This window comes from Neolamprologus brichardi, chromosome 18, assembly GCF_056152115.1.
Source record: "Neolamprologus brichardi isolate AB-2024 chromosome 18, ASM5615211v1, whole genome shotgun sequence".
Lineage (NCBI taxonomy): Eukaryota > Metazoa > Chordata > Actinopteri > Cichliformes > Cichlidae > Neolamprologus > Neolamprologus brichardi.
Genome location: NC_142121.1, coordinates 20,220,861 through 20,236,624, shown reverse-complemented (window position 1 = coordinate 20,236,624; position 15,764 = coordinate 20,220,861). Strand labels below are relative to the sequence as shown.

Genomic DNA, 15,764 nt, shown 5'->3' with positions numbered 1-15,764 from the left:
TCTATTTCTGTTCAGACTGGTTAACTGCCAGAATGCATCTAGTTGATTATGTCTGCAGCATAGATTAAAGTTTTTTTTTCTAACAAAACGTGCCTTCATATGTTGTTTGAAAAATCATTTGGATAAGCGCGATTTCTGGAAGAGCCTTTTCAAAGGTGTCACAATAAAAGTTGTCTTGTTGATGGAGAGGGCATCCACACTGGCTGGTCTGTAGGGGAAATCAGTAATATTTACTGATTTTTTAATAAATAAATCAGTAAATATTTTATAATTCACTTTGTTGCAAACAGTGGTTTTCGCTGTGTTTTCAATCTATTTTAGTTATTTCAACCTGTTAGATAAAAGGAATAAAGTCAAGGTCTCTTGGTTGAGGGTGATAAGTCACATTCTGTACTCAACAAAGGAGTGGTAAGTGCAAAGGAAATAAAGACAAGTATTTTGTGAGGTTTTGGTTGAAGGTGAGAAGATCCATTCCTGTCTGTCCTGGCTGCAAAGCATCAAAAAGGCTGTGTTGTTATCTATCTATCTATCTATCTATCTATCTATCTATCTATCTATCTATCTATCTATCTATCTATCTATCTATCTATCTATCTATCTATCTATCTATTTATTTATTTTTACATGCAAAATTATCAATATTGATTAAATTACTGAGCGTTTGTTGATTTCTTTAATTGTATTTTTATGTGGGGCTGTTTAACTCCTCCACACACATCTACTACAGGTCTGCAACGCCCTTTGCGTTAAGAAACTACAGATCCCAGCATCCACCTCGGGAACCTCGGGCAGCAGTGCTCGGCTCGCTCGGACGCAGACCTACTGCGTTTGCTCCCCTTCAGCGGGTTTGGGAAGGCATCGAGACGCCGGATACGCGTTTTCCAGCGCCGAGGCTGCAGCGTGTGACATTTCTTCCAACTCTTCTCCTGTGAGGCGGGTCTTTCAGCATGGGTAATGGCATCAACAAGGTACGATTTTCCTCTCTTCCGTGCTCCTCAGGTTGGAGTTATTGTGTGAGCGGTGCTCAGTGTTTTAAAGATAGGTGCTGGTCATTTTTGGATGTTTCATAGAATAAAAAGTTTGGTTCCTCGTTAACTTTGCAATATTAGAAAATGTAGCATCGCTGTTAGAATACTTAATCACAGCCCAGTTCAGTGATCAAACTAGAATTATTTTGGCATAGTTATTGTTTTGTTGTTGTTGTTGTTGTTGTTGTTTTAGTTATTATTATTTAGTGGCTGAATATTTATCTATTCAGATCATCAAATGACACAATTTGTAATTATAACTTTATATTTTTAGGGTTTCATTTATCTTTGTAGCTGACTGGTCTTTAATCAGTTTGCACCACCTCAGTATCAATCATTGGTTTTGATCGGTATTCTTTTTCCTTATAGGTCCTTCCTGATTTATACCTGGGAAATTTCAAAGGTGTGTCTCATTTTCTCTTTATTATTATTTTTTTTATTGACTTCTTATATGTGTGCAGATATAATAACGCTGTTCGATTGTGCTGTTATGCGTTTCTGTCAGATGCAAGGGACAGAGAACACTTAGCCAGAAACAACATTACACACATCCTGTCGATTCATGACAGTGCAGCTCCTATCCTCCAGGTGAGAAGCTCTCTTTGCCTTATAATGCCTCAGCACCCAGGTGTATCATAGAGGTACACATATTGAATTTCTAATAAATTTTTAAATAGAGTCATCAAGCAAACAAGCTGAGCAGATTGATTGGCTGAGAGCAGTCAGACACCCTCCACAGTTGACCCGGTCTGTCAGGTTGTTCAGGAACCACTGTGTATCAGTAGCTCTTTTCCTTGAGCAAACAGCTCTCATTTCCGTGCGAGTAAAACATACACAGGGGACTTTCTTTTACTCATGTGATTCTTTAGAGTATCATGTAAAATGCCAGTCAACAGCAGTTGGTTTGTCAGTGTGCTGAGTTGTGTGCCTGCGTGGGTTTCAGAGTAGGCGGTTGTTCTTGTCTCAACCAGCTCGGACTATGCGGTCTCTCTTTGTTATTCTTTTTTTTCTGGATTATTGATTTTGACGCTTTAACATGTAGAGACACCCCCCACCCTGCCAATGGTACCTCCTGAACAGCAGGGATAGAGAGCACAAACTATTTACATTTAAGAGAGAAATGCAACAGAGAGCCCGAGGTTGGTCTTGTCATGGTTTCTAAACTTCCAAGATCCCATCAAGCATCAGCGGGATAAGTTGGAAAAAACCTGATCGGCTGAGGTTGCCGCAGGACACCAAAGAGTTCCCAGGTCCATGACCCGACAGCTCAGAGCTAATTTAATGGGACAACAGAACAATTAGGCTGGCGTTTTTAGTATAGTGGCTAATCAGCTTTAGTTACACAGCCTGCCCTCACCATAAGCAACACACATCGTGAATCACTGATTGTGTTGGTGACATTTATTATATTCTTCATTCCGTTAGCTGATCTGTGTTAAATATTTAGGAGAACGTGACATTTGACTAGTATACTCTGTCCACCAGGAGATGACCTATCTCTGCATTTCAGCAGCTGACCTTCCCACACAAAACCTGTAAGTACCAAATTGTGCAGCACAGCAGCGCGGCACAGAACAATGAAAAGCTGAGGCAGAGTGAGAGAGTACTACATCCATTTGAGGCTTCTTTGTGTGGGTGTCTGAGGTTCATTTTCTCCTAGATAAAGTGTAAATGATATGCTTTCCCCAAGCTAAACATTTATTTTCTGACAAGAGCACAGTAACACAAATGGACTGAGCTCTTGGCTCTTATTTTGGTAGGTATGTGTGACGTTCAAATACACGCAGTTATTTTTATGTGAAACTAGAGAAGATGGCCAAGGGTGGTGCTTGTGTGACAATAGTCTTTAATTATATTCACACTAAAAGCAATGACCAATGTCTTGCAGCTAAGTCCTTGAATTATAGCACGATTGTTGGCAAGTGGTATGCTGGCTAGCTAGCATAGGTATACACAAACACACCTAAACATGTTCAGTGCTGTGAAAAAGTGTTTTCCCTCTTCCTGATTTCTTATTTTTATAAATGATAGTTTTCTTTATTAAGGGAAAGTTATCCAAACCCACCTTGCCCTATTGAAAAAATAACTGCCCCTAAAACTAATCACTGGTGTTGCCACCCTTTAGCATCACTGTGGAGAAATGTTGGCCCACTCATCTTTGCAGAATTATTTTAATTCAGCCACATTGGCGGGTTTTCCAGCATGAATGGCCTGTTTAAGGTCATACCAAAGCATCTCAGTCTGATTTGACTAGGCCACTCCAAACCCTTCATTTTGACCCCTTCAGTGGTGGACTTGCTGGTGTGTGCATAACCCAAACGTGCTTAAACTTCAAGAACTGACAGCCAGAGATTCTCCTTCATGACTTTTTGGTGGAGAGCAGAATTCATGTTTCTGTCAATTATGACTAGTTGTTCAGGTCCTGAAGCAGCAAAGCAGCCCCAGACCATCACACTACCACCACCATGTTTGACAGTTGCTATGATATTCTTTTTATGAGATGCTTTTGTTAGTTTTACACCAGATGTAACAAATTTAACATGTCTGGCAGTAATCCAGGCTGGATGTGGAGTGAAATTCAAAAAATCTGAAACACATAAGTATGACAAAAACACACAAAAGAACTCAGGAAGGGAGGAAATCTTTTCACAGAGCTGTACATGTGATATGCTACAAATATGCACACATGTGCACCTGCCATCTTTACCACCCCCATATGTCTCATACCTCTAAGGTTTTGAGAACATGACATTTGCTGTTCGAGACCTGTTGCATGAAATATGACACCAGCTACTTGAGATGAACACACCCTGATCCTCATGGGGAGAGGATGAGCAATAGTTTCACATGCCAGTTACAAAAACATGGCAAAGATAAAATAACAGCATATAGTCTGCGATTTTGTGTTAGCATAGCAGTTTTTAGGTAGTCAGGAGCCATTTTTACATTCCTTTTTTTGTACCCCACAGATCTCAGTACTTCAAACAAAGTATTGTTTTCATGCACGAGTCCCGCCTAAAAGGAGAAGGCTGCCTAGTTCACTGGTGAGACCTAGATTACTTGTATCTTTACCTGCAAGCTAGAATTTAGGTTCACTCAAGCTTGAGAGGTGAAATTTGAATAACGGACCTACATAGATTCACTCTGTCTGTCTCAAACAGTTGCAGACTACAAGTTTAAATGTAGTTAATTTAAAGCTGGAAAAAAAACCCCAGATCACAGCAAACAAGTGCACAAATGAACTCATGTGTGACTGCTTTGCAGAAGAGATTAAGTGATAAAAACCTATTCTTGAACTTCCTAAAACAGAGTACAGTAACAAGTCTGACTGCATTGTGTTTGTGTACTAGGGTAGCTGACCAAGTGTTCACAGGGTAAAGTTATATTTGGCTAGACAGAGGGTCTTCTCAGAAATACAAGTGGCTATTTTTAAGAGCTGCTTTTACAATGCCTTCTCTAATTATGAATGCTTAGTCCCTTGTTCATTGCAAAGGCCAAAACTTATTCATTTATTTTATGTATCTCACCTTTACCTTTGCTTGCAGTATAATTGTGCAATAAATTGTGTGCACAGAATACACAATTATAAATATTCCTGGTAACAAATCTTTCTTTCCAGTTGCTGGACTGGACTTCCTGAACTTATCTTCCTTTTTAAACAAGATGTGCCGTGTTAAATGCAGTGATTACTGTCAGAATTGGACTTTCATTCCACCTTATTACCACCACTACTTCTTTGCACGATAGTTTTATTTGCTTGTGTTATTAATAAACAACTGCACACTCTGAATATTCATCTACATTTTTCTAAATGAGGACAAATCGCTCAAACCAGGACATTGCGCTTGCTTGTACAAATGTAACACGAGCCAGTTTAGACAGAAAGTCATTTGCTATCTACAGTAAATGTGTCATGGGTGAATACTGACAATGATTTATTGCTCTTCATACAGTTTGGCTGGTGTGTCCCGTAGTGTCACGCTGGTTGTAGCTTACATAATGACGGTGACAGGATTGGGCTGGCAGGAAGCCCTGGCTGCGGTGAAGGTGGTCCGGCCGTGCGCTGGCCCAAACCTGGGTTTCCAGCGGCAGCTCCAGGAATTTGAAAAAACTCAAGCTGAACAGGTTGGTGGTAACAAAGCCAGCATATTGAAAATGAAGCATGAAAAGACAGGAAGTATACCCTTGCAATTCAAACTGACATCATTGTTGTTTTGTATGTAGTAAAATTGCCTACGTTGCTTTTAACAGACTTAACCTTTTCTTCCTATAGTTCAGAGAGTGGCTACGGACGGAATACAAGGAGAATCCTTTTAATGATGAAGCTGATATACGTGACTTGCTTGATCAGGCATCTAAAGTCAAGGCTGAAGCAATAGAAGAACTTGCAAACACCCCACCTGGAGGTATCTGATGAGCTGTTTTGATGAGGTCTTTGGAGGATTATGGAAAGACAAGTTACAGACCCATCTGGAAGTCTGTGTTTGTATCGCAAATGGAAGGATTCTTTAAATATCATGGACAGAAAATACTGCAAAAGACTATTCATTATTGTGTACAGTCCACAGTCATTTTTAGTGTTGATTACTTGATGTTCCTGGTACTGTTTTCTTAACTTATAAATGTTCTGAACTGTGTGCTGTTATGATTTCATATTGTCCAATAAAAGTAATGAATTCAAGTGTTTTGTGAGGTTTCTGGTCAGTGGGCTGTCATGCTGTAGGTGATAAGACACACTCTGTGCTCAGTTTACAGCTCTGTTTCCTGGTTGTCTTCCTGTTTGTCTGTGTTCGGGGGGAGGTCATGCATGGTGGCATCAAAAACACCAAGATAGAGTTCTTTTAATCTGTCTTTTTTGCAGGTGTCGCAGAGACTAAAAGAAACTAAAATACATCACTTTTGTTTTACCATTATGAGATTTTATATGCAGCAGTCTCCTACACACTTCAGATAGCTGGGGAGGAGCATGGGCAGCCACTTGATGGCGGTATTATTAACAAAGTCCTCCTATAATGAGAAGCATTTTGAATTCAACCATGGCTTTTCTTTTGACGATAATTAATTAAACCCTGTCATCATCTACCTCTGCTAACAAATAGCACATGAAAGACTTTAAAGGCGTTTCCATCAGCAGTTTTATTTGTGGAAAATAGGTTGGACGTGCGGACTTTTGCAAGAATAAATTGGTGGGGAAATATTTTTGTGAGCGTAGCTTACAGGTAATTGTTCCATTCCGTCCCGGTGTCTGCTCAGGGTGTCTCTAAAGGGATTCCCCACCGCAGCGCTGTGTGGGCGCAGAGTTTCACAGAAATGAGCGCCCGAGCGCTTAACATCTCCTCTTGAACTTCTCAGAGCCCGATAGGCTCCTCCCTTTAACAAATTAAGACGCGATAACGTTGAAGAATTGGAACCCGAAAGCTTCAAAACAGATTTCAACGGTGGACCTGACATATTCAAAGGTAAGCCAGATCAGCGCATTTTATAAAGAAAATTCACACAACCTCTCTGTCTCGCTCTTTCTATATATTCTTTCATCATAAATATACATGTAAATATTTAATATTCTCATGAGACCCCACAAGTTTCAGTCAGGTGAAAATGTCAGCATTTAACTACATGGGCAAAAACATAAACTAGTTTGTGTAATTTTGGCATTAAATTAGAGTTATAGCTCCTAAACAATACAGCATTTAAAAAAAAACCCCGCTACACACCTCTGTAAACCTGGGATTAAACTCTTGCGGATGAATCATAACACTTTCTTTCTTTTTAATTTATGCACGCGTCTCATATAAGTCACACTTCTCTGACAGAAAAAGGAAATTGTGCCAAACGTGATTGTTATATTTACTCACTTGAGCCAGATCACGTCCTTTACTTACGGCGTGACTGCATGAGGAAATTCTCTGCGAGCTTGAGCTCACTAACAGGGCAAATCTTTCATTAATTAAAAAAAGGATGACTTTTCGGTTTAAAATTGCAACAAAACATGTTGTAAGTGGTCGAATCGGCAAATTAATAATATCAGATTTGGGGCGAGGACTAAAACTTAGAATCAAAAATAATAAATAATCTAGAACGTTTACTGCGCCCACAGGTCTTATATGTGTCGAGTTTGATCTCATTTTATCTCAGTTTGCACAGATGAACCTGGATGAAGACAGTTGCGTGTCTGTCAGTTGCGGCAATGGCAAACTGAGACAGTGGCTCATCGATCAGATTGACAGCGGGAGATATCCTGGCCTGGTTTGGGAGAACGATGAAAAAAGCATCTTTAGGATTCCGTGGAAGCATGCAGGAAAACAAGACTATAACAGAGACGAGGATGCTGCACTCTTTAAGGTCAGACCATCCCATCTTTCTCCTCACAGTGCACCTAAAACATCTCACAATTGCATTTTGAACGCTTTGCATAAATTATTGCAACAAAAAGTATGAAAAATGTAAGCTACTAAACATGTGCTATTTCATTCCAAACTCCTGACTTGCTTTGCCATGACTAAAGAGGAAGTTTAAAGAAAAATCTCTTCACTGATTAATGCAGGCATGGGCGATGTTCAAGGGAAAATATAAAGAAGGTGTAGATAAACCAGATCCCCCTACATGGAAAACCAGACTACGCTGTGCCCTTAATAAAAGCAATGACTTTGATGAAATAGTTGAAAGAAGCCAACTGGACATCTCTGAGCCGTACAAAGTGTACAGAATCATTCCAGAGGGAGCCAAAAAAGGTAAGTATTACATATAGTTAGATATTGTTCATGCAAAATACGCTAAAGCTGTGTAGAATTACATGAAGCACCACTTTTAGTTACCAGTGTAGGACATATCACATGTAGCTTGGAGTAAAATGGTTGTATTTGGATTCCTGTGCAAGTAGTACAGGCTACAAGCATGCCATAGCCATACCATTGATTCACCTGCACATACAGAATACTGCCACATTTCACACAGCAACTTATATTGTTTATAGTCTATGGCATTTTTTTTTTACATACATATGCACCACTGCAGTTGTGATGAGGCAGGAAGCACAAAGGAAGCCAAAGCATGTACCAAAAAGGCCGTAGTGCTTTTTTTAGAGGGCTTCGGTTACTCAGTGCAGGGTGCACATAACACAACCAGACGACCTCCAGCCTTGCATAACTAAGTCTCTGCCATCATACAACGCTTTTTGTCACACCAGAGCAATTCTTGCTATCTGTGCTAACACTTTATTCTCCAAATAAACAAGATTCAGATGAACTCAATCATCTGTTGCACTAGCTTTGAAAATAACCCTGTCACTCAAATTAAAATAGCACAGCTTCACAAGTGTGCAAAACGTATTCACAGTTCAGCCCTGCCAAAATAAATTTGATTAGTGTGGTTTGTGACATATTGCACCTCACACATTTTTACAACTCTGTGCAATAAAGCATTGTTGTTCTGAATCTTTCTTTTAACACTATTTCTCCTTTATTTTTAAATTGATTATTTGGGAAATCATCTTTGGGTTGTTTTTTTTTTTTTACAGGAATGAAGATGACCAGTGTGGAGGAGACCTCACCACATGCAAATACCCTTAGCTATATTCCTCCATATACATCCCTGCATAATCAGGTCAGCAGATTTTGTGGCTGAGCCTAGCACATACACGGGAACGAAATGTTTCGGTTTAATGACATACTTTCTGAGTGACCACTCGTTTGATCTTTCAGGTACCTGGTTTTATGGTTTCTCAGGAGAGAAGGGACTGGAGAGATTACCACGCACCTCCAGAACAACAGCCTCTTCCACATCACCACGGGCCACTTCCAGAGCTGCAGTATAGTCAGTGCCACTATCCATCATCAATCAGTCGGGCCTGGCCAGGGTCACACTCAGAAAACGGTATGATATTCACCTATACATGTTACACTTTACAGATATGACATTCAGAATGGGCTAGCATTTTTCAAAAGTTTCAGTGATTTCTGTTCCAGACTGAATGATGTAAAAGATTAAGTATAAAGGGAACTTCCAATCATGTCTTTTTATTTTGTAATATAATGCTTTTATCCAGTTGTAGTTGTAGTAGTTTAATTACTTTCAGTCAGAACATTATATTTTAAGCATATCAATATACCATTAATCAAAAGCAAATCTTAAATAACATGTAAACAACTATTTAGCTGCAGTATCTTCCTTACAAATTATGATATATATTTGATGTTACCACCTGTAGGCAAACCTGGCTTTAAGAGTGATTTTCCACAGTTCCACACTCATGCACTAGATGAGATACATTCTTCATACTTCCTTTGTTACAAATAAGAGTTCAAAATTATTCTTCCTGCCCTTTTAAATTTTTGCATGCTCCCCTTCTAATCATTGCACGCATTTATTTTATTTCATTAATTTCATGCAGGTATTCAGCTCTCCTTCCACACCTACTTTTCAGAGTCTCAACCGCCCATGTATGCAGTGGACCATAACAATGCCATAACAGGTAAAGAACTGTTTCAGGCCCATTTAAACAGATACTCTTACTAACTCCTATGCTTGTTTCTAAATATTCACTAATATACACTACATCTATTTGTGTGGCTAGGTAAGAAACTACAAACACATTACGCATTTAGTATTTCCATTTTCTAAATCTCAGAACATGAAACACGTCTATTTAAAATAGACAAAAACTCAGGGTTGAGAATATTTGGGGAAAGGTTAGAAGGAAATAAGCAATACTCTATATGCAAAGACTGCGAAAATAAAAGTTTTATTCAAGCTTAGCAATTTTCAAGGCCTACATTTTATCAAACAGTAAGACTCAAATTTTTAGAATAGAATAGAATAGAATAGAATAATCCTTTAATTGTCCCACAAGGGGAAATTTGGTTGTAACAGCAGCCAAAAAGACAAATATACTACAAACAGTACACAGGACACGGAACAGAAACATACACAATTTTTCTTACATATTTACATTAAGGACAATGGTTACTATAAACAGAGAGTACTGTACAGTTATTAAATTAAATAAAAATAATTACAGGTAAGAGGCAAACCAGGTTGCAGTGCGAATTGGTTAATTAACTAACTTATTGCAGTTACAGCATTGATGTAAACATCTATGTTTGTTGGGAGCAGTTCTGATTGTACAGTCTGACAGCTGCAGGGAGGAAGGACCTGCGGAAACGCTCCTTCATGCATCTAGGATGCAGCAGTCTGTCACTGAAGGAGCTATGTTCTACATGAGCTACATGTTCCTGATGTATGCTTTTCTCTTTCCTTCAGATTTTAGCCTGCACGTGTCCCTATTCTACAGAGAGACTTTGGTAAAGGAAGTTACCACCACTAGCCAGCAAGGATGCCGAATCACTTCTTCCTCCTCTCCCTCCTCTTCCTCTCCTTCTTCTCCATGCCCAGAGGACAAGTTTCACAGTGGGGCAGAAGTCATTCTTTTCCCATTCCCATACCCTGAATCTCAGAGACAGGGTGCTGAGATGCTTCCTAACATACTAGACAAGGGAGTGCTTCTGTGGATGGCAGCCGATGGGCTGTATGCTAAGCGCCTGTGCCAAGGCAGAGTATATTGGGAAGGACCTCTGGCTCCATATTTGGATAAACCCAACAAGTTGGAGAAGGAGCAGTCATGCAAATTGTTTGACACCCATCAATTCCTTATTGGTAAGTGATATCTGCTGTGCTACAGTGTTTCCACCTAAAGCACACAAAAACGCCCACGAAAAGTGATGCAGTCCAATGCAATATTTCTGCTTTAGTGAAACTGTAAATGTTAACTTTCTGTTCTGTTTGTGGACCACAATGGTGAAAGTGCTCTTCAGGGCTTTTATTTAAGTTAGGTCAGAAAATCTTTTCACTGATTAATGTCTTTTTTTTAAATAGGAAAAAAAGGTCTTTAGAATTTGCACAGAATATGTTAACCTTGAGTTTCATGATGAAAAAACATTTTCTATACTTATACACTGGTTGCCCACTGATAAATCCATTTAACAAACATATGCCCAGATCTGGACTGTACAGCTGCTTTTAAATGCCAAATAGGTAAGGTTAAAGTAAAAGTGTTACCATGTAAAATCCTGGCTTTCTCCATAGTTTAGTAGTTTGCTCTATAATGAAGCAATATTACGGATCCAAAATCTGAATCGTCAAAGAAATAAGTAACTAAACCTGCCTTATACTGTAGAATTTCCCCATAACTGTTGGCAATTTAGACGTAACGTATAGCACACACTGACTGCCTTTAAAATATAAGAGCTATAAATATATACCGAAGTATATTAGTAAAATGTGTTATTTTTGCAAATTAGTTATTTTTCTTATTTAAAACTCATAATTTGAGGTGTTTTTATTCCATTATGCTGAATTGTATTGCAAGCTCTTACAATATTTCTTATAGGACAAAATGATTTCACGAGTTTCCATTCAATTTGCTATTCAGATCATACAGATTACACACACACTTGTTTTCAATAGACATTTGTGTCTATTTAAGCCATTATATCTTCTGCTCCATCTTTTCTTTTGTCCTAGCGTAGAGGATACTCGTATGGAAAAAAAACAATCGGTCATTAAATTCCTTGACAGGTTTGAATAATTAACATTGTAATGGTAAACAGCTTCAGTTACTTAAAGCATGTCGATGGCTTTTGATCATATTGATAGTGGTTTTGATAATGGAGATGACAATGAAGAAGGTGGAGATAGCTGCAGGTGGTGTGTCTGGGTAAGTCCCTCTTAAGTCTTGAGGTAGCATTAAGAAGCCAGTCACATTCTCAGCAGGGGGCCGAAGTATGTGGAGTCCCCACCCACCTCCTGTGGTCCACCACACTGCAAGATAATGCTTGGTGTGCCATTTTACGTTAAATTTTGCGTCATTCTCATCAGTAGTTTCCAGAAAAGTCATCATGATTAAGGAAAATGTCACGTTAGCAAAAAGGGGATTTTAATGTCTTTTTTAGTAACCTGAAATTTAAACATGACATAGCTGAGTACATATTGGGTTTTGTGTTTATTACACCTCATTTTTTTTGTTATACTTTCTTACCTTGTTCTTTTTTCTAACAGAACTTCAAGATTTTGCCCATAATGGTCGTCATGTACCAAGACACCAGGTGGTGCTATGTTTTGGAGACGAATATCCTGACCCACAACGCCCTAGGAAGATGATCACAGCACAGGTACATAAAACTTGCTTAAAACTTTAAAACTTTACCCAATAAAACAAAAAACAAAGCAAAAAGAACAATAACTGTAGGTGATGAAAACAGATTTTAAATTATCAATCAAAGTAGTCTGTATTAATATTAGAAAATGCATATTTTCAGAAAACAAGAGATCTGAATACCATCCTAGCAGTATCACGACATATTTGGTCAAAAGCGTACTGACATTACACGTCTGACTTCCTCAAATCTTTTTTATTCCACAGAAATGTGCAAACAGCTTTTAAAATGAACGCATAAAAATCATTTAATTGGAATCAGTGTAGTTACACAAGAGCCTCTGCTGTTTATGATACTGGAGCTAAACTTAAAGCTATATTTCACTTGCTTTTTTAGATTTTATTTGTAACTGAAAACGGCCTGTTTCTTGGAAGTTGCATGTTAGTTATACCATTAGATGTATAACTAAGGTCAGCAGCTTTCATTCAAGCTAGCTAACTAGTTAGCTAACCAGACTGATATATTATTTCACCATTTTTGATATTAATTAGGGTTTATAGTCATGATTTTTGGGAGGGAAAAATCAGAAATGAAAGCCATAAAGTCTCCTTTTTCCACTGGTTGTTTTAGCAATCGTCTTTGCTTGTATAGGTACGTTAACATACATGTTTCATACATCGTCATGTTCTCCTTTTAGGTGGAGCCTTTGTTTGCCAGGAAACTCGTGTACTATTACCAGCAGAACAATGGTCACTACCTACGGAGCTATGAACACATCCAGGAACAAAACACCTCTCCTACAATTGACTATCCCTCTTCCCAGAGACCTCTGCAGCATATTCAGGAGTGACATGCATACAAACACACACACACACACACACACACACACACACACACACACACACACACACACACACACACACACACACACATACATACATACACATGCACACAAATGTACAGGACTGTGAATGTAATGCTTCAACTTTTTATCATCGCTTGTGACTGCAGTCCTGTGTACAGTAAGCGGTAGAAACTGTCACGTTAGCTAGGGGTAGAGATGGGGAAGACCCTGTTTTCACTTGCACACCTATGCATCGTAGTCTTTGTGTCTGTGACTGTGGAGTAAAAAATTTTTTTCAACAAATATTATTGTGACAGTGTGAAGGATGCGGTTTGTGGGTGGGGGGATGAGGAGAGCGGAGGGCAACTGAGACAGGAAGTACTAGCACAGGTGCACAGGAAGAATGGCCCCTAAGACAAACACTGATATGTTAAAGCGATAAAACAACATGAATGAATAGTTATTTAGTTAGTTATTTACAGGTAACAGCTGAAAATGGGATTCTTGGTCTTATGCAGTTAAGTGGCACTGAAGACAATAGCCAACTCTACTTCTTAGCACAATGTATTTCTACATTCGACTACAATACTTGATATGGTAAATAACAGTTGCTAGATAGGGAAGTGAATCATAAGATAGTGTAGTCCAATGTATTTCCCAAATTCTTAGTTTTATTGATAGAGCTGGAAGAAAGTGAGAGAAAATTATAATACAGATGCACAAAAAGCCTTGAACACTGGTTCTCAATCTCAATCTGGTTCTCACGCACCCCTCCTGCAAGATGTTGCAAGATAATCTAAGGGGTCAAAAGCGCTGATATTTGAGTTTCTACAGATTTTTTTTAAAAAAAGTTTCAAAACAGCCTTTTTGTAACCATGGACGCTGGGTTAAAACATCATTTTAACCCATTTCCCCTATTGAAACGTAGAGAGATACAGCATTCTGCATTACAGGGCTTACAAACCATGCTGTTGTCCATGAGCTGTTCTACTGCTGGTCATGATTAGCACTGAACTAAGTGAACTGACAGAAGCTGACTGGAAAATCACACTCATCCCGTAAGTTGTAGGGAAACTATACCTGTTCCTCTTGACCTGAAACTAGTGGCCTAATAAGTAGGAAGGAAAACTACCTTTGTGGTCCAAGTGCCGGTTTACACAGAGAGGAGTTCTCTGTTTCCCATGCCTGAGGGTAGATTCTGACACACAAGGTAGTCAACGAACGATATTCATGGCACGAGATGGCACTTTGTGAATCGCTAGGCAGTATAAGATGAATAATGCCAAAATGAGTCGAGTGGAATTCCTCACGCTGCTGAAGCCCTAGAGGTTAATGCTGAAGGACAAGGGATAAAGGTTTTGTTATGTTTTTCTTCTGTGATCCAGAGTTTCAATCTCTGCATTTAGTTCCTTCACACTTAAACCACATTACTTTCACAATGGCTTCAAACCTCTGACCAAAATGTTTTTGGTTTTTTTCATGAATCTTAAATAATTTTCCCTCTTAAAGATCGCTCTCCTGAAACTGCCCGATTGTCCACTGCATGCAATTGTGTTTCACATTACTTCACAGTGAGAAATGTCACATAATCAGAATCAGACAGCTTAATGTACAACGTGCTGTTGTGTGTGTGACGAAGCACATGTGTCCATGTGTGTAGGTGGGTACGTGTGTGTCACACAGTTGCAGAATTACTGTTATCTGGAAGTGACATTTATGGACTCAGGACAAAACATGTGACTCCCCCACCTACAGCATCAGTGACTCAAACACAAACACACACCCTTTTCGCGTCACAGGTTACAGTTACAGTAAAAGCAAACTACAGATAAAACCACACGATTTTCTTTAATTGTTATTGTAAATGTTTTTTATTAAAAAAAAGGATAAGAATCAGATATTAACATGGATATTATTTTAATATAAAACTGCCATGAGAACAAATTTATTTTGGAATAAACTTTTTAACTACTCATGTGTACTGTGCTTGGTTTATGTTTGAGCTCCCCACATTTGCAGAAAAAGGGTGGATGAATAAAAGTCACATTTGGTTAGAAAAACAAAAAAAGAAAAGAAAAGAAAAACACATTCACACATTTGCCATGGTGTTTCCCCCTTTGCAGGAAGCCACATAATTTGTAGTCAGGCTTCAGTTTTTCCGCCTTTATGAGCCGTTACTCCAAGTGACATTGTCTAAACTCGCAGCTTGAAGCTCTGGAGCTGACAGTTTAGTCAGCTAATGCACACGACATTGTTTAAAAGACTTTATAGAGGAAAATGAAACCACATGCAACACATCAGCTGCAACACTTTCTCCAAAAGAGAGTGATTCTGTTTGTTCCGTCTTGACTCAGTGACTTGACGAATCTGACTGTGCTAATAATGCAATATGAGCACGATATACACAAACTAATACTTGATATTTTTAAATTCAAAAATGACATTGCAAAATACATCACAGCAATCATTGTAACACTGTTGCGAATTTATCCGTGATACATGTGTGTATCTGACATCCTTTGATTCTGTTATTCAGAGTGACAGAAGTTTGGCTGTGTCACAACGGCTGGGGTTTATTTATTAAATTATGTGAAAAAAGACATGATTTAGTCAAGGCAAATAAATAGGTCCGCTCCCATTAAAAGTTAACAATGTTTTGCTGACATCTGCTGGTTGGTGTAGGTTCAGTTAAAAAAAAACAAAGCTATTGGTTTATTCTGAAGAACTAGTGTCAGAAAAGTC

The 15,764-nt window shown here is 38.7% G+C and overlaps 2 protein-coding genes across 2 annotated transcripts; both read left to right on the top strand.

Annotated features, from left to right (window-relative positions):
* Window positions 1-732: 732 nt before the first annotated feature.
* On the top strand, window positions 733-5,709 carry dusp22b (dual specificity phosphatase 22b). The gene is made up of 7 exons (XM_006786423.2): window positions 733-968; window positions 1,398-1,431; window positions 1,534-1,616; window positions 2,514-2,563; window positions 3,998-4,072; window positions 4,982-5,153; window positions 5,302-5,709. Exons 1-7 carry the CDS (start codon window positions 948-950, stop codon window positions 5,440-5,442), a joined length of 576 nt encoding a protein of 191 aa, XP_006786486.1. The 5' UTR covers window positions 733-947; the 3' UTR covers window positions 5,443-5,709.
* A 738-nt stretch (window positions 5,710-6,447) lies between these two features.
* On the top strand, window positions 6,448-14,988 carry irf4a (interferon regulatory factor 4a). The gene is made up of 9 exons (XM_035906110.2): window positions 6,448-6,487; window positions 7,173-7,370; window positions 7,573-7,759; window positions 8,545-8,630; window positions 8,729-8,900; window positions 9,418-9,498; window positions 10,287-10,679; window positions 12,081-12,193; window positions 12,876-14,988. The coding sequence occupies exons 2-9, from the start codon at window positions 7,173-7,175 to the stop codon at window positions 13,026-13,028; spliced, it is 1,383 nt and encodes a 460-aa protein (XP_035762003.2). The 5' UTR covers window positions 6,448-6,487; the 3' UTR covers window positions 13,029-14,988.
* The last annotated feature ends 776 nt before the right edge of the window (window positions 14,989-15,764 follow it).

Coding starts and splice junctions, on each gene's coding strand:
- dusp22b (XM_006786423.2), top strand. CDS start 948: ATGGGTAATGGCATCAACAAG. Junction 4,073..4,981: donor GAAGGCTGCCTAGTTCACTG/GTGAGACCTAGA, acceptor CTCTTCATACAG/TTTGGCTGGTGTGTCCCGTA. Junction 5,154..5,301: donor AAAAAACTCAAGCTGAACAG/GTTGGTGGTAAC, acceptor TTCTTCCTATAG/TTCAGAGAGTGGCTACGGAC.
- irf4a (XM_035906110.2), top strand. CDS start 7,173: ATGAACCTGGATGAAGACAGTTGCGTGTCTGTCAGTTGCGGCAATGGC. Junction 7,760..8,544: donor TCCAGAGGGAGCCAAAAAAG/GTAAGTATTACA, acceptor TTTTTTTTACAG/GAATGAAGATGACCAGTGTG. Junction 8,901..9,417: donor AGGGTCACACTCAGAAAACG/GTATGATATTCA, acceptor AATTTCATGCAG/GTATTCAGCTCTCCTTCCAC.